At 36.2% G+C, this 23,956-nt stretch overlaps 1 protein-coding gene across 2 annotated transcripts; it reads left to right on the top strand.

Annotated features, from left to right (window-relative positions):
• The first annotated feature begins 466 nt into the window (after nt 1-466).
• On the top strand, nt 467-21,848 carry LOC119654594 (muscle M-line assembly protein unc-89). 2 transcript variants are annotated; one of them, XM_038060062.1, is made up of 8 exons: nt 467-710; nt 1,593-2,144; nt 3,894-4,011; nt 4,091-4,257; nt 4,328-4,438; nt 4,499-4,693; nt 10,021-10,156; nt 21,710-21,848. In XM_038060062.1, the coding sequence occupies exons 1-8, from the start codon at nt 482-484 to the stop codon at nt 21,735-21,737; spliced, it is 1,536 nt and encodes a 511-aa protein (XP_037915990.1). In that variant the 5' UTR covers nt 467-481; the 3' UTR covers nt 21,738-21,848. The 2 variants fall into 2 exon arrangements, with proteins under 2 accessions (XP_037915990.1, XP_037915998.1); XM_038060070.1 differs by lacking the exon at nt 21,710-21,848 and adding an exon at nt 19,160-21,608.
• The last annotated feature ends 2,108 nt before the right edge of the window (nt 21,849-23,956 follow it).

Genomic DNA, 23,956 nt, shown 5'->3' with positions numbered 1-23,956 from the left:
ATACACATAGATTATCAATGCCTGGTATTCTAACATATGAGACGGAGTTCACCGCCAGACGAGACAATTAATCCTACCGCATTCTTACGTCACACTAGGTGAATTTTTAGCTGGCTCCTTATCGCGTGACTCGAAGACGGGATTTTTGCCTTCGTTCGTTCATCAATTGCCAGGTTGATGGATTTCTCGGTGGATGACGTCCTTAAGTATTTCTGATTACAAGTTTCTTTGGGAGTTTAGCTCCTTATGGTCTGCACTATCTTGCGTTATTATTCGAACGGTTGTATATATTATGCGATAAGATAATTGATGTTTCAGTCATCTGTCAATGGGTGGAAAATTGAATAGCTGTTGCTATGACGCTAAATGTATTTTAATCTGAGTAATATCACATAGAGAGAGTATCTTGATGTTCACATACTTGATATCATTGGAGGCTAATGGATTTTATAAAGTTTGTTTAAAGTATTTTCATTGTTTTATGTCGAAACGCGCTATAGATGTTGTCGATGATGAGTCGCTCGACTTGTACTCACCCATCTACTTTGGCGATAGCTCTGTGAATGTTGGTGAGCCATTTAAAATCAATTGTCGTATATCGATCTCAACACCGACCGAATGGTTGAAAGACGGCGAGAGTATTAGAAAGCATAACTTACGTCATGGACGGGACGATCATTCGTATGTCGTAACTGAGAATGAAATCGAAGGTAGAAATAAAATAAATTCGAATTTTGAAACGGATCGTTGGAAGCAAAGAGAACGAAACAAATCGAATCAATCACGTGCATGGACTTATCTGTGAATACTATATGATCGCTCATGAGTTGTATGCGGATTTCATATTTAGCGTGTCGTATTATTTTTAATTCGAAGATTGAACAGCGGTTCTTCCTGCTCAAAGGTGACCCATTCAGTTCGATATTAGAGAGAATAACATACAGAGAGTTTCTTATTTTGCAAAGTGCCATTATTTTCACTAAGTTCCTATCGAGCTGGGCCTACAATAAATTATTTTATCGATTTTTCTACCACCAGAAGAAATTTTATTAAAGATAATTATGAATAGAAGAATAGTTAAAAAATTAGTTGAAAATTGATTTGCCATAAAGAATTGACCGATATATGATATGACGTGTTTGCGGGTACTCATAGATAAGAAATTTTTAATTGGATTGAGGATGTATTAGGCTGCGGATTTTATGTGGATTACCCAATATAGACCTGATAAAGCAGTATTTTAGCTGCTGTTGTTTACAACTTTGAGTTAGTCGTAGATTTTTTTGTTTACATATGAAGCTAGATTCGTAGTATCATTTTGTTGGTCTAGATGGGTTGCTGATTAAGTGCCAGAAGGGTTTTTCCAATACTTAATTTTCTACGCAGATACATAATTACTCTTGAATGTAAAACCGGTTGCAAAGATGTTTTGATGGGGAGATTATTGCATGCCGCACGAAAATGCGTTTCCCAGATGAGTCCATGCTCGTTTACATCCGTCAATAGATTCGTGGTCGGTCGATTTATTTCCAACATCCCCACACTTCAAACGTAGTAAAAAAATTAACGATATGTTCAATCTATAATTTAAGGAGAACGCGATAAGACTTTATCAACCCTGAGCGTAAAACACGCTCTCTTAGTGCATAAGGGAAAATATCAATGCAATAAAGATCATACAAATTATTTTGAATTGACTGTAAATGGCGTTGAGGAGTCTACGACTGTCCCTCAATACGACTATAAGAACAGTTCAACGTTCTACAAAACGAATCTGAAGAGAGTTTCAGATATCGATGAAAATGGTTTCACTGTTTCAGATAATAACGATGGGAGTTGGGAGCTAAGTAATCCCTCACCAGTCGTACCAGCCGAAACATTTTCGAAAAAGAGAAAGCTTGAAGTAGAAATCGAAACGAAGCCAAGTATTCAGAAAACCACAGTTGATAGAAAGAAAGACACTACACAGTTTTTTGAGATAGACGATTCAGATGAGGATACATTTCGAGCTTTGATTACAACCAACGCACCAAAGATTAGACATAGTAAAGGTTCTCACAAACAAACAAACACTGAATTATCGACAGCACCAACAAATTTCATAGCAAGTATAACACAGTCGACAAAAAAACCGAACCGGAAGGGTGAGACATTTATAGAAATGACAAGTTAACAGCCCTTACGCAACCTTATGTCCTGTAAATTATATGGCCAACAGCATTTTTTATTTTCATTAGCTACGTTACCTATTTATACGATAGTAGACGTTTCATTATGTTAGTTAATTCTGGTTTTCAATATTTCATCCCCATCATATGTATTAACGTCCAAGGTCTTTACATCACTGATGAAAATTGAAATGAGTGGTTCCCGAAACGGGAACGAGAAAGATTGTCGCAATGTCGGCCTTGATAATGTGAAAAGATTAAAGGGAAGGACATGTTCTGCATATTCTGCTCTTATTAGGACAATTTTAGAATATTCTTAGTTTTACAAGGCGGTTATATTCAAGACTTCGAATAAGTTATATTTGAGTCATATTCAGTCAAGTCCTATAAATGACTCATGTGTTCTTTCTTCATCTTATGTAGAGTGTGGTTCACTAATTGATAAATAAAGTGATATGTGAACATTCCGCAACTATTCAAGCATCACACATACACAAACACCTAGACGAATAAATTACTAAGAGTAAGGAATAAAATTGTCTCGCTTTTGTCACTGTGATGATAAAGCATTACTTTATTTGTTCGCAGCATTTTATCGCAAATTAGAATATTTGCGCGGTTCGCCTTGCACTGGAATTGTTTGTGTATCACATTCCCAACAGTTGCTTTTAGGAATGTAGACTCCCATGTCAGCTTCACTCTCCCAGAAATGAAATCTTAGGTACAGTAAATCCCTGGTACACTGGAAATATCGCTCATTTTATAAAAATTTATCTCATCTGTTTTACGTTTCTCTAATCCCAATGGAAAACTTGAATAAAATATGGAAGTGATGTAATACTTTTGGATGATAGTATGTTTTTCATCGCATTGTGTATTCTGTGTAGCTGAGTACAGCTCAGCAGTTATTTTGGAATAATTGCACGCCAATGGAATTCCTCGAGTTAACATAAAAGTTGTGGTACAAGGGCAATTCCTTCTGAATTGAATCAACCTGACTTCCAACATAAGTACGGAAGATTCTGTTCTAAGAACATAAAAAATGTCCCAATTGAAAGTTCGCCTTGATATATGATTTATATGAAGTGCAATCAACAAAGGCACACACTGAGTGGCAGAGAGTTCATAATTTAAACAACTACCAAAACGGGACTGGATCATTCGCACATACATGAAGAAAGTGGACGATCGACATACAGTCAATTTCTTAAATTTTGTGCCGATTGACCTATTTGCCACAGCTTCTTACACCAATCGAAGGATTGCTATTGAAGCGCATCCATTTGTTATTTTTATTTTATACTTTAGATATAGATTTGACGAGAATGTAGTTGCGAAGGTAATACACTTATTTTATTGCGAATTATTATGATAGCTGTTCCTTGTTGTTTGAGATGATCTGATCTGGCTTCTGCGCAAAATTGGTTAATTGATTGATTGGGAGCAACTTATGCTAAATCCGCTCGCAGCATTACATAAAACGCCGCTGTTTCAATAAGAGCTAAAATCAATTTATCTTAGAGTTCCTTTTTACTTCTCATTATTAGTATGATTTAGAGAGAAAAAGTTTCATTAATTTAACGAGCATTTACTGAATCTCTCATACATAAATTTCGCACAAACTATTTGTTTCATTTAGCTGAGTTCATTTCCAATGTTGGTGTATAGATATTTTATGGAAAGCATTTGATAGAAAAATTTTAATGGGCTACATTATCATTTCAGCTGCTGAAGTAATTGGACAGTATGATAGCATAGAACATAAGCTGCGATCCTTTGAAATTAGGTATCCACTGATACTCAGCTGCAATGTTACAGCACCAGATTTTCCGGCGCTAAAGTGGTAAGTGGAAAACTTGACTATTTTTTTGTGTGATTTCTTTACAATTGAGAAAGAATGTATGAGGAAAAATTCTCTGCAGGCGGAAAAATGGAACAGACGTTAGCAAAGTAGCTTCTCTTACAGGGCGATATAAAGAAATCGCAGAGGAGAGAAAGTTTGTAATTGAAAAAACCGACGCCGCCGACGCGGGGACTTATGAATGTTGGGTAGACAGTCTAAAAGAAGGAGCCACTTTCAATGTTTATGGTAATCATTATTGTGAAAACCTCTTTTATTATGGACATACTTATATATTATTAACACTTTAATCAAATAGCTAATGTCGCTGTCAGAGTTCCATCGAATACCGGGGTAGTGGAAGGGGAAAAATTAACAATTCACTGTTTAGCTGTCGGGACGGATCCCAGTATCACTTGGACTATTGCTGGTGAGACATGACCGTTACATCTAAATATTCGAATTATTTGAAACATATGTACGTATTTAGGTAATACAACTATTAACGAAACATCTGGTAGATATACATTGAAAGAGGATGAGAATGGTATTAAAAACTCAATACTAACTATCGAGAATATTGTGCTTGATGACAGAGGTGATTATAAATGTACCGCAACAAATCCAGCGACGGAATATGGAAATGCTGATCCTGCATCGGACACAACATTCGTTCGTGTTAAAGGTAAGCTTTATTCATTCTCGAATTTAACTAAAAAAAAATATCAGACTTATTACTGGGTAATGGATGTTGAATTTTCAATTTAACTTGGCATGCGTTCCATTACAATGGGAGTTACCGCGTTCCTTAAAATGTGATTTATTCACTGCTATTGGTACTTTCTGGGTTGCTCAGTTACTTAGAGCGTTGGGCTGTCGTAGCGGAACGTCGCGGTTCAATTCTCACTGGTGGCAGTAGGATTTGTTTTGTGGCTGAATGTCGGAGGAATGAGTACCTGAGTCAAATCAGGGTTATAATCTCGGGTGAACGCAATGCTGACCACATTACCTCCTACAGTGTATTGTAGTGTACCGTTACGGTCTTGAATGCAGTGCTATAGATGTTACTAATATAGATCAGAACAGGAAGAGCGTTGGTGCCGAATAATCTCAACTTGATGTTGGTGTTAGGGTAAAGGGAATCTAGCGCTGTTTATACGTAAACTACTAAGATTATATAAATTGGTTAACGGTTTTAAAGGTCTGCCCATTAATGCAAATAGTATGAGGCTCCTCAGACTAACCTTGCTTTTGTTTATTTACCTTCATTCGCACTCTGACTCCTTTGCTCAAGACTATTTGATTAGTCTATGATTTGATGTGAGATTTCTTATTTAACAATGATCCAAATGGTGATAGATTTAGTCAGTACAGGGCCATTCTGAACTTGTAACTTTCGTAGTGCTCTTTAATACGCCTCCAATTATCGCACTCTTGGAAAGACGCAGCTTTCCTAAAATCCAAGAATAAATGGAGTACGTTGGTGGTTGAGATAATTTCATTTCGGTTTGGAAAAGCAATCCGTGTACGCATGTTATGGTGGTTAGCCATTTCATCCGGAAGAGGTGCAGTGAGAAGTGATCCTTCCATCTCTTAACCTGCTCGTTATCTTGGATTAGATGTTAACCCAACACGGGGTTCATCATTACTTCTGGTATTCTCTTTAGTGTACAGTAATATCGTAGCGTAATGCTCTGCAGAGTTGTCGGCCGCTTCCGTAGTATAAATTAAATTTGAAATTTTTAGCTTCCTATCCCACAAATTTCTATCCTTTTTAGTGGCCTTTTACGACCAGCAGAGATAACTAAGCGGAACATTAGCTTCCCAGCTTAACAGTAAATACAGTGTGCCCGAGTGAAGTTGGCCCACCATCATCCTAGAACACCTAGGTGTAACACGGGCATTCAGTCTATAGTGATTAAATGAGAAGGTCTTTCCGTTCCGAAACGGGCTTGGAGTAATCTATGGCAGAGTTAAATATGCATCGTTGATGTTGGACAATTTGTTAGGACTTTTATTCAGCTTACTGAAGTTAATAATATGTCTCCAGTATCATTGAAAAGACTGGCGAAATATATATTACTTCCTTAAGTCGTGGTGATGGTGATCAGAATTGGATCATTTGTGAAATATTGGAAATAACGGTTAGAAACCAGAATGAACTTCCCATTTATGCTATTGTTATTTTCTCGTATTTCATTTTTTACAATGATCTGGACTCACAATCAGCTCTGCTCAACATATTGTGTTAGATCAAAATGCCAGGGACAGTAACTTGACGGCCAAATTTTATACTGGAGAATATTCGTTGTCCATTTGATGAGAGTTATTTAAAATAAGAGGAACCTGTTCTTCAATTTCGAGAAAGCTTGTAACAGCGTGAAGAAGAAGAAGTAAAGGAATGGTATACGTGCATTCCCAAAAGCTATTATCAGAGCGACATACGATGGCGCAATAGGACACGTACTGCATCGATGTATAATGTGAGAAATTTTAAATTTAAAGCAAATCCGCCAGGTATGTTTCTTGTCGCCGACATTTTTTGTCCTCGTTATCAGTGATGTTCTTCATGCTACCTTGGATGACATATGTGAAGTCGTTCATTGGACTATGTCATCCCTCTTCAAACAACTCGGGTTCGCTGATGATATCTGCCTGCTGTCTGACCGACTACTGAACTTTGACGAAATAACTCTGGAATAGAAGAAGGTAGCTAGCATAGTTGAATCGAAGGTAAACACCAACAAAGCTCCAAGCTTGCATCAAATTCACTTCTGTCTCGTGTCATTGACGTAGTCTGTCCTGAGACAATAAGTAATGAAGAAGTTGGTCGGCGCGCGGGCGGAGAAGGCGGAAGTAACAATAGATAGTCGACACGTTAAGAAAGAACGCCAATTTCATTGCAGACTATACCATCCAATAGAAGCCACTATTCCAAATTGGCCGACGTGTGGATCTCCCCAGAATAACGAGACGTAGAAAAGTGGAGAGAGAATTTCAATTTCTCAGAAAATGCTAGGAGAACTTGAAACACACTTCGAAATTGACGCGCTATGTTCCACATAAGGGTTTATAGCAATCAATTCTATCGAAGTTATTGTTTAATCTTTAACACCATTTTTATTGATTACAATATTTGTTATTAGGTATATAATATCGATGCAGAAAATTCTTCTATTTTTGACTTCCAAGAAACTCTCCACACTCATGCAAACGTTCTCGGCTATTATTCACATGGCATCAATTCCTTTCCTTTGGAATCATTCGTATAATTTCGAAGAGTTTTCAGAATATTTTTTTGAGTAATTATCAACGATTGTGCCAATTTTTCTTCCTCTCTATATCAGTCTCGTTCAATAAAGCTTCAAATTCTACATTTTCAAAAACCTCTTTTCGAGAAATTCACAATTCTTGAAGCTTTGAAACTATTCACATGTTCTTTTACTAAAAGCAGTCTCATAATAAGCATTCGAGATCATTCGATGAGCCTCAGCGGAAAATAATAACATACTGCATCTACGACTTTGCTGATTTCAAGTGCAGTCGTTGGTCCTACAAATTGTGTTTTGCGCTCCTTTTCTTGCAAATTCACCCGCCTTTTCAGTCCCATTAAGGGGGTCATCCAGTGTGAAGGCCGTTTTTAAGATTTTGTGTAAAATAAAACCTTATTAAAATCGATTCAATGTCTGTCTGTCTGTCACACGCATTTTTCTCCAAAACGGCTGAACCGATCCAAACGAAATTTGGTGGACAGATGGGAACTATGAAATCCCACGCATATAGCGAGTGGTATAAATTTAGGTGGAGTTTAAAGGGGGGCTCCCCATACATGCAAAGGGGGGATTCAAAAAATTTTTTCACCGGATATAGTTGCGTAGGGTATCAAATGAAAGGATTTGTACTTTCCGAAACTGACATTAGTTTTGGCATAAATTGCAAAGTGCGTGAGTAAGGAGTCAAAATGTAGGCATTTGAAGTGAGACAGGACTCATTTTCGGAAACTACCCGACCTAAAAATCCGAAAAAAATCAGGGTGGTGCGCCTAGATGAAATCTAGGCCTCAAAATATGTCCCATTCCGATATCTGCTCAAATAAACTTACTAATAGTATATTACTACTTTTTAGAAATTTACTGAAAAACCCCCCTTAAATTCATCCTAGGACTTCCGAATTTTGTACCAGCATAGGGGACAATATTCCGTATATATGATATGTGCTAAATTTCATGGAAATCGGGCAACTAACGCCAAAGTTATAGCTGTTCAAACTTAGCAATTTCGCGCGAGTTTACTGCTTCCAAAGCCATGCAAATCAGATGCTGACGTCATAATTACCCGGAATAATTGACATTCGCGTGGAATATTAAAGTCACATTTATGAAGAATCTATTTATCTGCAGCCCTTTTTAAGGCTTTGTGTAAAACACTTATGTGAAATCTAATCTTCGAGAGATGTCCCATTCCGGTATCTGCTCCAAAAATTTACTAATAGTATATTATCAACTTTTAGAAATAGACTAAAAAACTCTCCTTAAGTTCATCTTAAGTGTACTAAATTTGCACCGACATAGAGGACAGCCTCGTGCATACACATGCCAGGTTTCATGAAAATCCAACTATTAGTGGGAAAGTTATAGCAGTTCAAACTTATCAATTTCGTGCTAATTAACAGCATCCTAAGCCATACAAATAAGATGCTGACGTCATAATTAACGAGAATAATTGAAATTCCACTGAAATATTAAAATTCCATTCAAGAAGAATCTAATTCTGTCTAGCCCCTTTTTATATTTGATGTTGGTTAAATTGTTTTCATTCGCTAATAATATTAAACTCAGAGCGTAAAGCCTATGAGGTTGACCATTATCAACACAGGGCTTTCCATCAAATGATTTATTTAAATCGCTTTCTAGAAAATAGAGGGCAATGGAATTTTTAGCTATATTACACGGAGCTGTCGTGCACTCGTCGCTCCTCACATCTTTTTCTTTTTCTTCAGCCTTCAGTTCACAAGCGGGGTCGGCTCGTGATGATCGGTTTCGTCATTTTATTTTATCAAATGCCTCATCAGGATGTAATCGCGAGATCTTTACATCCCCATCCAGTGTATCAAGCCACCATTGTTTTGGCCGGTTTTTTGGTTGCTTACCATTGTTTTCGATGTTCTGATCAATGCTGGTTGTTGAATTCTCGTTAGCGTGAATTACGTGACCACACCATCGAAAACGCCACACCAGTTGGGGAATGCCACTTCATCCAGGTTGCATTAATGCGTGAAACAATTTCATTATGCAGTTCTCCATTGGCTGATAGCGTTGACTCGAGATATTTAAATCGCTGAGTTCTGGCAATGGCAGTAACCTGCCCTTCGAGATACTTAAATCGCTGAGTTCTGGCAATGGCAGTAACCTGCCCAGAACTGAACGATTTCAATACCTCGGGTCAATGCTATAAGCCAATGGAGAACTGTGTTATGCTCCTCACATAGGGAAACACAAAACCTTTTATACCTGAAGCGTCAAGCTTCCGGTTTCCCGACTTATTTTAATTAACCTCAAATAGTATCAAAGTACGATCATTTCTTCTTGCTTTGCATTGCTTGGACATTTTTACACACTGGAATTGTAAATCTGTGTAATAAATAATTGCGATCGAAAGTTAAATATTGTTTTTAGTAAATATGTTCCTAAGATTTCATTAATTTTAGAGATAAAACTTTTCCATGGGATAATGAGGATACCTAACTATCGCATGTTGTCAATTGCCCACAGGCTTTTCTCTTTTACAAAAACGAATGAATAATGAGAAATAGATTTCCTCAATGTTGATTAATTTATACTTTTCAACCTTTTGTTTTCTGATTAGTTTTTATTAGGAACAATTTCGTACAAGTCTTTGAATGAACGACTCAATTATACGAAAGAATTTATGCTCCTCACTGATATGAAACATTGTTGTCAGGAATCTGTTTCTATATTGCTTTCATACATATGTGTATGTCTTGTTTTGCAGGAAAACTTGCGGCCTTGTGGCCCTTCCTAGGAATCTGTGCGGAAGTTATCGTTCTCTGCGCCATCATCCTGATTTACGAGAAAAGGCGCAATAAAACAGAACTTGATGAAAGCGATACTGATCCGAATACCGAGCAGTAAGTATTTTGCCAACTCGTAAATAACTTTATAGCCAAAAGAGTAATCTATCCACATATGGTCACATAAATATAAATGCATTTTTCGATTGGCAAACTGAGTATATGTATACATAATAGGATTATTATAATTCCCTTTTATTTTCGTATTACAAATTTAAGTCATTACTACTCATTACGAGACTCCTTCGCAATCGTTATGTATTATTTCTGTTTGAGTTATTCACTTTTACTGTAAATTTTATAATCAGAGCAACTCTAATAGTTAACATTTAAAGGAATAAAAGAAGAGAAATCTAACATTATGTACCAATTTTTATTTTATATATAAAGAATCCTTAAATTCGGCTAGTTGGCGAATAAAAATATAAAAACAAAGATAATTACTGAATAAATAAATAACTCACATGTGAATAAATATATAGTTGTTACTCGTTAGCCAACAATTTATTAAGTAGAGAAAGTGCTTGAAATACGCCTCGGTACATAATAGCGTTTGTATACATTGGAATTATTGTGTACATATTCAAATTGGTTTAATTTTAGTCTTCCAAAAAGTTGATTCATTTAATTACTTTGGAATGTCATTCCTCTTCGATCAACAAGTTACATTACCATAAATTTGTCATTTTCGTTTGTTGTCATTTCACAACTATTTGCTAAAATATGCGTACTTTATATAGTTCACTAGTAGAGAAGAGATTTTTGCGTTTTTCGATCTTCTTATTTTACAGTAATAATTTCTTTGTATCGTATATATATTTGGTGCACTTAGTTGCTGTTTTGTTAATTTGTAATTAACTTAATTATTGATAATTATTAATGTGCAATAATTTAAGTTTGCGAATGATTATGTTAGAAATAAATTTTCTGTTGCTTAGATGTCAGAGGACGAGAAATCTTTTCGAGTTTGATTTCTTTCATGAAAATAGTTGTTTCATCAGTATTTCGTTGTCGATGCCTAGTTTGTCATTTGAACTGAAGTCCAGATATTTTAAGCTGGAAATGAAAGACAGTCGACTTTTTACGTCTAAACGACAGACCTATGAAAGATTTTTTACTTTAATTTGATAATCATGTCAGTAAAGAAGGCAAGTAGAATTTGGATATCGACGTGAATCTAATGCCACTAACTTGCAGTTGCGCGAATTGAAGTCTTTTTTTCATCATTAACGATTGTCTGTTAACTTAATTTTATTGCATTATTAAAAAAGAAATGAACATGGTCGAATGTTTTCTTACACAAGAAAATATCAAATTTGTTTTCCTTCAGCGAGTTGTGAAGCGCGAAACCACTTTGGAGTTGTACATATAATGAAGTAGGAGAAGTCATTGTCATTTCTTCTCCCTGTTGCACGGAAAATCTGGTTTGTTTGCTTTTCGGTTCCAAAAATTTCTTAGAAATATTAAAATCTTTTTTCGAACTTGAAGAATATTTGGAAATTTGATTTTAATATAATCTTTCGTAAATAAGAAGCTACCAACTTTGCTATTCTCTCATCGTTGCCTAAACTGAAAATGCAAAAATATTTGACTAGAGTTAAGATTGAACTAGAACATGTTGAGGTGCGTTCTGATTATTTCCAGCAAGAGGAAATTTGTTACCGTCATTGAAATAAATTGTTTCTAATGTGATGAATGAAGTTTTTTGTTAGAGTTAAGATTTTGTTTTGTGCTCTTCTGGACAGTATGGCGAGATGAGTTGTAACTTTTAGTTAATTTCCGTGGGATGTAGTTGAATTTTGATTCGTTTCATGGGAAAAAGGACGTTAATCCTAATTCTGCAGTTCTGTTTCTGTTTCGATATATAGTCTAACAGTCTAACCCATCGAATTGTCAGGAATATAATTTTATTTTATTCATTGTGATTCAGACATTTGGTCTTCGTAATTTTCTGTGAGATTCAGATCCTTGAGTCTTGTATTCAATCGTTCTTCAATTTGGGAGTGAAATACTTTTCCCTTTAAACGAACGTTGCTTTTGTTACCTCAGAGAAAAGTCACTTCAACCCTTTTCATTTTGTTTCCATTTTAAGAGGATTGAATCTTTCAACGAAGTTTGCCATGTAAGTATTGAATATTTCCTTTGTAGTAGTGTCATTTGCTAATCCAGGACTTTCAGTAGACATGTGTCGTACATTGTGAAAAATAAGGTGGTAAAAAGTCATTAATTTTCCGATTCTTGATTGGATATTACTCCATTGTGAAAGATGACCTTTATCTGATGGGGGACGTTCCTTTACTAAGAAAATTTTTACTTACGTCTTCATAAGAAAATATCTGCAAAGAAGCTGCGATTTAATATCTTTTTGTCGATATGGTGTTTCTATAATATTTTAAGGGAAATGAAAGTCGAATGCCCTTTTTTAACTATTATGTAGCAAGCACAATTAAGTTTCCACTTTTCTTTCAAATTTGGCCTTTATTATAAGGTCATAAATTAAATATACAATATATTGTCCATTACTGGCCCATATTATTACGCATAGTAATAAACGGACATCACGTTGAAAGAATGATCCGTGTTTTTCAGGCTTGCTCCATTCTGGGCTATTTTTACGAAATAAAATCATCGAATTCAAAAATTTTCCCAACTATCCGACACTTCATTGGAGTTAAAATATTACTCATTTAATCGGCATCTGGTGACTGAAATGTAGTTACGAAACCTTTCCTTCGGTTGCCCAGTCTTAATTGGGTTTACCATATAGTTTTTCATCATTCAGCAAATTAGATTTGTACAATTTCACGATCAATTCTGAATTGAAAATGTTGATGCAGCAGATCAAGTTGTCAAAGTCTTGCATCGAAAGGCATCCATAAATGTAGGAAGTTGTAAGGAGTAGTGGAGGCATTATTCACTCTAGACCATACAAAAAACGGCCCAGTCGTGATCAATACTTTTTTGTGACTACAATTTTTTGAGAGTAAAGGTTTTTTTCATATAACTTTTATGGACTACTTTATTTTCAAGAAATTGTCATGTCATATCGTATTTCGGGATACCTGGTGCAGTTTTGACAGAATATCTGTTGCCCGTCTCATCGTCGTCGATATTGGTTGCTTCCCCCCACCTTGACACAAATTCCTTTTTCACGTTTAAGCACTTGCCTTTATTTCAATCCATTTCGGTTTTTCAGACGGTTGAGAATGAAGTTTCTCTCGAATCTATTTTTAAATGAATTATCCATCTTTTTCGTCCTAAAACAGCGACGATATAAAAGAAATTGGAAGAAACACAGTTCGTTAGAATTTTAAATACTTTCTTTTAATTATTTATCTATTGTAAGAGTACATACGATATGAAGGGCAGACACCATCCAGTTTTTATTGGACTGCATAGTGCAGAGTCCAGCCATTCGAATCTTTAGCAGATAATGCCAGTTTTTTTTATCATATCGAACTATAGGAGGAACTACTAGAAAGGTAATTTACTCTTAGATAATATAGAGTGATTTACTTTATACAAATCTTCATACCTGAACAATTTTCTTACCGCCGTTGAGAAATATCTTTTTCCATTATTAAATTCGATCAGATTAAACTACAATTGAAATCCAGCTATCTTGAGGAGCTTTTGGTTGACATATATTTTTATAGACTTTGCTGTAAAGTTTTCAATAACCATATAGCTCCATGACGGCCCAGTTGTTGGCAAGAGTTGTCCACTTTTTCAGTAACTCACTTTAAATTTCGATGAGCCAGACCATGTCGATAACATGGCAGACAAGACAAAAGTTCACGAAAGATTGCAGTTTCAGAAGGGCCGCGTCTAGCTTCAATATAGTATAAGGGGATATAGGTGTGAAATTTCAGTTTAATGTGGATACTAAAGTTTACATCTGGTCTGACAGTAATGACAGACACAAAATGTTTGCGTGTTGCTTTTTTTCTACAAATTTCGCTTGGAGGGTGCATTTTCCTTTACTTTCCATGTCTTCTCGGATAAATTTTCTAAAATAAACCATCTCCTGCCTAGTGGCCGCCATGTTTCTCGATGCGATGATAGTTTCTGGTTTGAAATGCTGTAATTGAAGTACCGGTGTTGATTGAGGGGTAGTGCGCAATTGGTGAAATTTTGCTTGATACATATTCGAAAGTCAAGCTCTTGAGCGCATCATGTTAGGCCTTTTATGTCTGCTAATAGTTTTGGTTAATATTGTTTAATTATGGTTCCTTATCCTTAATATTTCTTTAGTACTTGGCACATGGCGAAACATTGATTTTATTACCTAAGTCGTTGGTGAATTGTTTGCATGCAACAAATGAGGACTTGTTATGCTCACAAATTGATTTATTGCCTGTTCTTAACGTAGGGCAAATAATGCTTTTCTCTGGTGTTCATCCCATAATATTGTTTGTATGCCTTTTTTGGTACTACTAATTTGAAGGGTAAATTGTTCTGTGAGGTTAGGTGGAAGTGTTTCAGGTGCCAAAATATGAAGGAATTGTTTGACTCAGTTGAAAATCGGTATCAAGGGAGTTTCACAATCGCTGATTAGGAAAATGCGCTTAAAATTAAGAAATTCAAAAAGAGCAGCGAAAAATTACTTAATTAATTTTGATAAGATCCAATAGAAAATTTGAAAATTCATCATCCTTAAGATGCCTCTTTTCTAATGCGATTTTCATTTTTTTTTTCAACGAACAACAAGCAAATCTATTTCAAGAAAATAAATCTAGGCTGCTGGTATTGCAAAGAAGGTCATTTTCGATCTCTCCTCAAATGAATAAACAAAAAATTACATAATCCTCAAAATCAACAGTCAGATGAAGATATATTTCAATTACGAAATGAATGAGACAAAACTTTCTTGGGCCTCTAATGCAAACATTAAATAAAGGAGCTCGCTGGTCTTTAAGTAAATTTTTCTTGATTTTTATCAATTTGCAAGTAGTGGACAGTTTCATTGCTCGTTTGATCCATTGGTAACAGTTATCATGTATAATTATACGCGTAGTCCACCATATCGTCATTAAAACAGATTCAAGGCAATGTTGCACCTTTAATCCTTTGATCTGGTTGGTAATCATCTACAATAATGCAATCAATCAAAGGATCATATTCATGTATGCAAACTGATTCAGTCACTTTCAGTTTCATTTCGTTAGAAAGTTCCGCGTATCACCAGAAAAGGCAATGATAAATATCTTTGCTACTAACCGTAGTGTAAATCACTTCTTTGGTACCTAACAGAAATCCACAAATCCGTTACGTATAACACATAATAGTTTGATTCAATAATGTCCTGGAGTCAAAATATTCATTCATACAACAAAGTCCGTATAATTTCTTTATTGGAATATGTAGAGTCATCAGGGGATCGTAATATTTTGTTTCACGTTAGACAATAGCTTCCTACTTCTCTTCTTAGTCACTTGTTTTGAACTAGAAACTAACGGGTCTAAATCTGTCATGTACTGATTGAAAATATTGGAAATGTTATCTCGCTAATTGGGAGTAGGATCACATCTATTCATATTCTATGTTATAGACTATTGTCAGCATTGGGAACCATGAGACTTTGTTCACAAATAATTCGGTTGAGTTTTTACATTAATTGTTTATAGTTCGAAATTAACAAAGAAACTCAATCTTAAAATCTAAAACATAATATGAAAGCAATATTTGTTGATAGACAAGGGGTAGCTTCCTCCAAACTGCAATTTTTAGTTATAAATGTAAATATATATTTCGGGAGCAACTTATCCCCTTCTTCAGTACACAGCCCTTGTTTATCAATTTTAGACTAGACTACAAGTAGCAGACAAAAATCTAATCTCTTCAATATTTATTCACAACTTTTCGCCAATAAAAAATGTCTTATTGTAATGCTAACCTCTACCAATATCTGCTTATTTAAAAATTATTTATTTTCTGGGATGATATTGGTGTAACGTGTAATAGCAAGCTGTGATTTAACTAACAATCGACGTTATTAGGCAAGCTTCCAAAGTAAATGACCCTCTTCATTGTCTGTTCTTGCTTATTAATTTCTTTATAATTCGTTCGTCCGTAATGTTCTTGAGTATCCTCCGTTGCTATAATTTTGATTCACCCATTGAACGGCATGTGACCTAGCAAGTTCTGCACTAAAAAGATATTCATTTTTTGCTCAAATGTCGATTTTTCAGGAGCAACTTATTTTTCTATTCAGGCGTCCAATACTTATATCATTTCCAAAAAGGCATTCCGTACATTTCATTCTTCTCCTTCTAATTTAACATATTCTTCCTTTTCTTCGGTCTTTGTTCCGTAGACGTGCCCCTCGTTGGTAGATTCTGAAATCATTATGTTTTGTATCAAGTCAACACTGTTTCGGTTAGACTTTTGAGTTTAGGCAACCTTTTCCATGATCGCAAAAGATCTCATTTTGTATGTAACCTCAGTTAATTCTAATACTAAAAGCATATGCCAGATTATCGTCAGAAACTTTGTTTTGTTTAAATATGTGGAGGCGATGGTCGCGGTCAGCTTCAGTGAAACAGGGGAATCGCATTTACCCCATTAGTGAAATCATTTCTGCTTCTTTTTCATGAAATCATCACCATTCGTGGACTATCGATGTGCTCGTGCGATTGTTCGCCGGCGGTTTGATGCGCAGGACAGCAATCAATGGTTAATGCTGAATGCAATGGTCCTAACACACAATACACGTCTTGTTGGCGGCGAGTGACACGATTCGTTCACCGTTCTCAGCGGGTGTGCTGCAGTTTTTACGTCCTGACGCTGCCTATGACTTATATTTCTGCTAAGAAGAATATTGAAGTCACTCGCAATGCTGACATAGTCATTGGCCGGAATGTTACTGTGACGCATAGCCGCTAGAGAAAGATATTGTGCGCCCAACTGGAACGAGAGTGATCTTCATCTACCGATTGTCGCTCGATTTCTTCAAGTGTATTGCGTTCGTCGTATTCCAAAGTCGAAGAGTTTATATCGTTTCATCATCATCATCAACGGCGCAACAACCGGTATCCGGTCTAGGCCTGCCTTAATAAGAAACTCTAGAAACCTCCGTTTTGCGCCGAGGTCCACCAATTCGATATCCCTAAAAGCTGTCTGGCGTCCTGCCCTACGCCATTGCTCCATCTTAGGCAGGGACTGCCTCGTCTTCTTTTTCTACCATAAAAATAGCCCTTATAAACTTTCCGGGTGGGATCATCCTCATCCATACGGATTAAGTGACCCGCCCACAGTAACCTATTGAGCCGGATTTTATCCATAACCGGACGGCCATGGTATCGCTCATAGATTTCGTCATAGTGTAGGCTACGGTCCATCCTCATGTAGGGGGCCAACAATTGTTCGGTGGATTCTTCTCTCGAACGCGACCAAGAGTTCGCAATTCTTCTTGCTAAGAACCCAAGTCTCCGAGGAATACATGAGGACTGGCAAGATCATTGTCTTGTATAGTAAGAGCTTTGACCCTATTGTGAGACGTTTCGAGCGGAACAGTTTTTGTAAGCTGAAATAGGCTCTGTTGGCTGACAACAACCGGACGGATTTCATCATCGTAGCGGTTATTGGTTGTGATTTTCGACCCTAGATAAGAGAAATTGTTTATATCGTTTCGGCTGCGTTTACTATCTACATATATTGCAACTCTTCGCACCATACCATCGAGGTATACGTAGAGCGCAAATATCAATACGTTGCAAATTCTATCGTCTTAACAGTGGACTGATGCTAAGGGTGGAGATAGAAGTTTGTGTGGTTCGGACTAATTTGCAGCCCTTGTCCTTAAGAATTCTTCCTCATTTTTCGACAAGATGGGATTCTGTTACGTTGACCTGTCATGGACCTGTCGCCAGAAGAGGGCAGTTTGGATTCAGCATGTTGAAGGTACCCCCTCTATACCTTATTTGCATCTTTCCTTATCATGTATTCTTTACCCTTTGGGAGACGACGCTAGTTTCAATTGTTGCTTTTGCTCTGTCTTATCAAAAGAATCCTTGTCTGCAGATATACTTTCTGTCTTCATATTGGGCCAAACAAACACCGTACAACCCTAATTTCTATTCTGGACCATTTCCATTGCTTTGATTCGTTTCGAAATGGCTTATTGGTATTATTGTATTGTATATTCACATTACTACAAGGGACCTAAAGAGGTCTCATGTCCAAGTAAAAGACCGTCTGTATAGCCAAACAATTTTCTTATTTAGAATAACTCCCAAATATTTCACTTCCTCAGAAAGTTGGGGGATAAACGGATAAAACCGTCGCGACAGCTTTACAAAATTTCAACAAATGCATGTAATCAGAAGCCGTTTTCATCCACGAGCACTTTCGTCGCGTCGAAAAATTTAGAGGAATGGCTCATTTTCTCACATCCAAATCTATTATCTGGTCCCCTGATTATGTACATAATTTTGGGGTTATGTTGACCCAAACTTAATGTGTGACATATCAATCTGTTTATTTCAAATAACATTTACCACCTAATGCAGCTATTGGAAAATGGCTGGAGCAAAATAGCGTCTTCGTTACTCCTTAAAAATGAAATTCGCAATTACACCTTCGTGAGCCTGCAATGAAGGCTTTTCGTATCCTAGATTGCTATGATATCCAGTTTTTTAATTCTTCCAGGATATTTTAAATACTTTAATTCTGAGCAAATATATTGACCGTTACCCGATGCTATTGTTCTTGAATAATTCAGCAGCCACGATGGGTAGGTCAGATCCTTAGCAAAACAACAAATTTCCCACGCAACTGAAGAAATATCGGCTGTTAGATGATCTCTCTCCAAATAGGATTTTTTTGTTAATAGATGGAAATATAGTGATTCGGGAGATGTAAATTATTGAATTTTGCTTGAAAAACAAACTCCACGTAATTTGAACCCAGTTTTCACAAGAGTAGAGTACGTTCCCATTCATGGCTTCAAATTCCCCGCTATCATTTCGATTTTTATGACTTTTTAATGCAAGGTTTTTCGAATCTTGGGAGTGTAAAATGTACATAGCTAATTACTCAAAATTGTTACTACAATTGCAGGAAAAAGAAAAGGCGGAACTATGACTAATTTAAGAAAACGACTTTTCAAGATGCTGCTTGTGCTTTTTTTAAAGGCCCGCTCCTGTATATTTTTGACTAAAAATAACACTTTTTTGCAAAAGCATTAATCAAAATACCAACATGACGTTACTATATTTGAAAATGATTTAGAGATATCTAGCACAATATCTTTCGTTTTCTTCATTTCAACCGTGTTTTATTTCTGTTCTACTGTTGTATAAAGTTGTAAATTAGAGAAGGCACTGCTTGCAGTCTGCAATAGAACTGTATTTATAAAAGAGAAAAAGAAATGAAATTAACAAAAAAAAAACAACTTGAAGGGTTTTAACAAAAAATAGAAGAGTTCAAAATGAATTTTAGATAAACTAAGGTACATTTTAGATACAAGATAACATAGCAAACTCTAGATGTAAATTCAAACATGTTTGGAACTAAATGAAGAAACAGCTAATTTTTTGAAAGTCGCATATAATGTTGAAAGTTTTGAATTCGGTATCGATGGTAATATTAAAGTATTATAAAGGTATGTATATTAGAAACTCATTTACTAATTTATTGCAAATGTGTAACTTTTTTACAATAGCAGTATTCGTGAATTAACCGTATGTTGCCTTAGACCCAGGCTGCACGGGCGAAACAACTTCATCGCGAATCGTTGCACGTTGAGATGTTTCGGTCGTGCCGCCTCGGATTCGGACATTTATTTATGATATTTATGAAATTATTGCGTTAACTAGAACGAATTGTATATAATATAGTTTTCTTCGAGAGAAAAGTTATTTACTTTAGTGTCATCTCAGACTATGAAATATTCGGAGCCATTGTCTGATTGAAATAAACAAGCAAAAAATACGAGATAGTAACACCTAAATAGTTAATGATATTTGATAGTAGATACTCTATTTGTATTTAGAAATACGATATTTTGTTCGATTTGTAGCTATACTGATATTTTTGTCGACGGGAATCGACCGATTGCACGTAAAACGTGAAAATTTGAGTAAATAACAAAACTAGGTACTTTAGGACAACATATTGTTGTGCGCTGGGTTTCAGCATTAACAAAATAGAATACGCCTCTTACCTAGACATGAAGTGTTACATTTAAAGATTTATAAGAGACATTATTACATTGATTCTTCTTTCTTAAGTATATCTCCTTGTCACTGGCACTGTGCATTCTCACAAAAACGGGCAAAGTTTGAGCTAATCCAGGGAGTTATCCAGTCAAATTTAAGCTGTGCAAATTCGATCGCGTACTATCCTTGACTAGCGCTCAATGGTGTTCCACGTCTAACATTTCTTGACTACCAACCTCAATGGAACCGTAAGAAAGACCTCTTTATATGCGCGTTGTTTGTATTCCGTATATAACAACAGAAGAAAGGAATCTTTTCATATGGACGATTTAATCGAGGGCAACACCGGACCCACGAACCTTAAAACCTTCACCTGCACTTCATTTACTGGGTTCTTTTCCGAATTGCTTCTTATAGTTTGTGAGAATAACTGACTTCCATAATTCAAGCATTTTTGGAGTTTGTGCATGAAAGCCATGCAAAAAACTAAACGAAATCGTGCTAGTCAAACATACATCATTTCACATATACTTGATCTGCTCCGGAGGAATTTCCGTCTTCATTCCCTTCAATCGGCTATCGTAGCCAAATGAAAGATTTATTTGCACTAACTTACCGGAGCACAATGCTGATCACATTGCCTTCTAGTGTACCATGGCGGTCTAAAAATGAAGGGCTCTAACACGCTGTGATTCTAAGGTTCAAATTGGACGGCTGCGCCATCGATTATTATAAAACAACTGAAAACTGAATACTATAAAGTGCAGGAGAATTGGGTTGGTAATAACATTCCAAGCTGAGGTGTGTTCCAAAAAACTGCGTGTTTGTGAATAGAATGCTCAGTGCTTTGAATCTTCCAAGGAAACCTTTTGCCACTTATGACTATCATGTGAAGGTAAGAAACCGCAGTTTAAAGATAATCTGTAGCGAGTTCTAGTATTATATAGATTGCACCACGGAAATGTATTACGTATCAGTGTGATCATCTGAGCGATTTTAGTCCTTTAGATATTTCTTTGAATATACTAGTTGAATATGTAGCTCGATAAAAAAATTCCTTCCCCTGTTTAGGGTTCCTTTTCAACTGCACATTTCGATTTTAGTCAATGTATGATATATAAAAAGTAAATATACACACTCACTAAGAATATAGAGTCTTCCAAAAGAGAAACTTACATGGGTTGGAGTATTATTAATTTAAAAAGCTGTTTATTATATGCTATGATACCTACGACGTTAGGCTCCCACTCACATCTCCAATGATGTAAACTTACACACCGACAGACTCTACAATATGAAGTTGTTACAATGTATGATAATTTGACCAATAAAAATCCAGTTAGAGAAAAGTTTTCGTAAATTTATTTGCTTTAGGACTGAACAAAATTCAACGCCTCTCTCTCTCTGAAATGGCCGTCAGTAAACTAATGAAGAAATTGCTTATTTACAGGGAAAAAGCGAAACATCAGAGAAACTAAATGGTACTAACATTGTTCTCATTCGAGTATTTTTCTATAATTCAACTCATACTATTGTCCCATTTGTTAATTTAAGTTTGAAATAAAGATTGTATATTTATTCATGGCAAATGCTTTTTTTATTGATATGGGTATGTTTTTGGTGGGAGATTTTCCTAAAGAAGCTATAAACTGGAAAATTGTCCTTTCTATATCGTGTAATGTCACAACAGTTGGCAAAGGAAAGTGATGAAGCCAAATTTTAGGGAGGGGATGCGGTTAGTTACTTACCGCTAAGCGGTATGTCTGTTGCTGCTCTGTGGATACTGTGCTTTAGTTTCGTTATCATCATACCGAATGCAGGGCAAGTGATAAGCTCACCCCCGTCAAACAGGTACAAAGACGACTACAATTCGAAGCCAGGGCAACGAGTTTGAGGGGCTGACGCTTGAACACATTGATTTACACATCACCACAAGAAATGTATGCAAAACTCTGGAATGGGTAAGCTACAACATTACTTATGAGAAAAAAAAGTTCGAATCAGATGCGATTCAAGCTCTTTTTCCAAAGCATAGGAGGTTTAGGTCCTCCCACATCGGGTTATCCTTCATCCTTGCCTATGAGGAGGATGGGGTATTCAAACAAGGAAATGAAGATGCCTAAGGTGCATCAGGTCTTGGGAATGTGCTCTGATGCTAGGTTGTACTGACAAAGTCCTTTTAAGCCACCAGGAGAAAGATAGTAGCGCTGAACAGTCGTAGCAAAAGTTACGTAACAACCATTGATTGAAATATAAATATCACGGAGGATATCGAAACACGTACAACCAATCAATTTGCACCTGCAATAGAACTAATACGTGTAATGGGTCGTTTTTGTTTTACCCAGTGGAAAAGTGAGTTTTCAGGGAAGATTTACTTTGCATTAGTGGCGATTTTAAGTTAAAGTTAACATTTAATTAATCTCAAGACTAAAAGAGTAACTTTATTTAATTTATCAGTTACTATTAATATATATAATTAAATTAAAAATTAAAGAAGAATAAAAAAATCGGAAACTGCATTTTACTTAAGTGTGGACTAAGGACCAACTCCATAAGATATTCGCTCTATGGTTGCGAAAACGTTGATGCAAATCGATGAGCGCAGGGAATCTCAAGCACCTCGACTATTCTTGTAGCATCTGCTTGCTATCTCACCGAGTTATTGTCCTCGGGCCTCGGAGGGGTCCCCCCTTTTCAGCCTGTTACGTTGATATAATTTTCGTGGCTGCTTTCCAGGTTTGGATATTCCAATTTGAAATTTTAAATTTGAGTCTTCAAGCTTCGGCGACGGAAGGGAAATTTACCGTTGTGACTGCCCTGCTCTGCCTTGCCACGTTACAGGACTGTGGAATTTGGTTGAAGGGTAAAAGAAGAACAGAGGAAGATCGGGTGTTGGAAAGTGTTGTTGACACATGACCGAAATTTTGAAAGTGTGGTGTGACGAAGATTAAAATTTCGCGCGAAAACAAAAAACTCCAAGGTCTAGTGCGGCGAGATCGTCTGGTGCGTGTTCAACGTAATTTCACCTCATAAATTAGACATAAGCCGATCACCGTTTAAATTTGTAACGAGAAGTTAATTTGAAGACAACCAACCAGGGTAAAAGGAGCAAACATCGAAAATATGAGAAGTGAGGAGGACCATCTCGTTGGTGACCGTTCCAGCTTAATGTATAAATGGTTTCTGATTTTATTAGTCTCCTAGATATTCAATCATGGTGAGAGATTCCTTGCATAGCACACTTTTGTTCATCATTTAATCTTCCGGACATCGAGGACTTGGAATCGGCCCTTTTATGGCTTAATACCAGAACTAACAGTTTCCCTACTAAGGGGTTGCAATGTGTTGAAGATGAGAACGAAATTACCACGAGTAACTATCAGATGTTCTCGTCTCGTCTCAATTTCTACGTCGTCAATGTCGTCGCTATAATACAGAAAATTACTTTGATACCGATATTGACTTCCAATCGCTACCATTGCGAAATAAACTTTTGATTTTGTATTTGTTGTATCGCTTTCCACTTGAATCGGACAATATACAAACAATTCTTGCTAATCTAGAAGCTGATAGTCTACGTGTCCAACCACACGGTTATGATTCTAAAAATTTTGGATTTTGGTACTTTTATGAAACACGATTGTACAGGGAGAATATAAAACCGGGCGGCTATCAGTCCTCTATGAGAGCAACA

The sequence above is a fragment of the Hermetia illucens genome, chromosome 1, assembly GCF_905115235.1.
Source record: "Hermetia illucens chromosome 1, iHerIll2.2.curated.20191125, whole genome shotgun sequence".
In the NCBI taxonomy this organism is placed as follows: domain Eukaryota; kingdom Metazoa; phylum Arthropoda; class Insecta; order Diptera; family Stratiomyidae; genus Hermetia; species Hermetia illucens.
The sequence above is the reverse complement of the archived record's forward strand: the minus strand, read 5'-3'. Positions and strand labels throughout refer to the sequence as shown.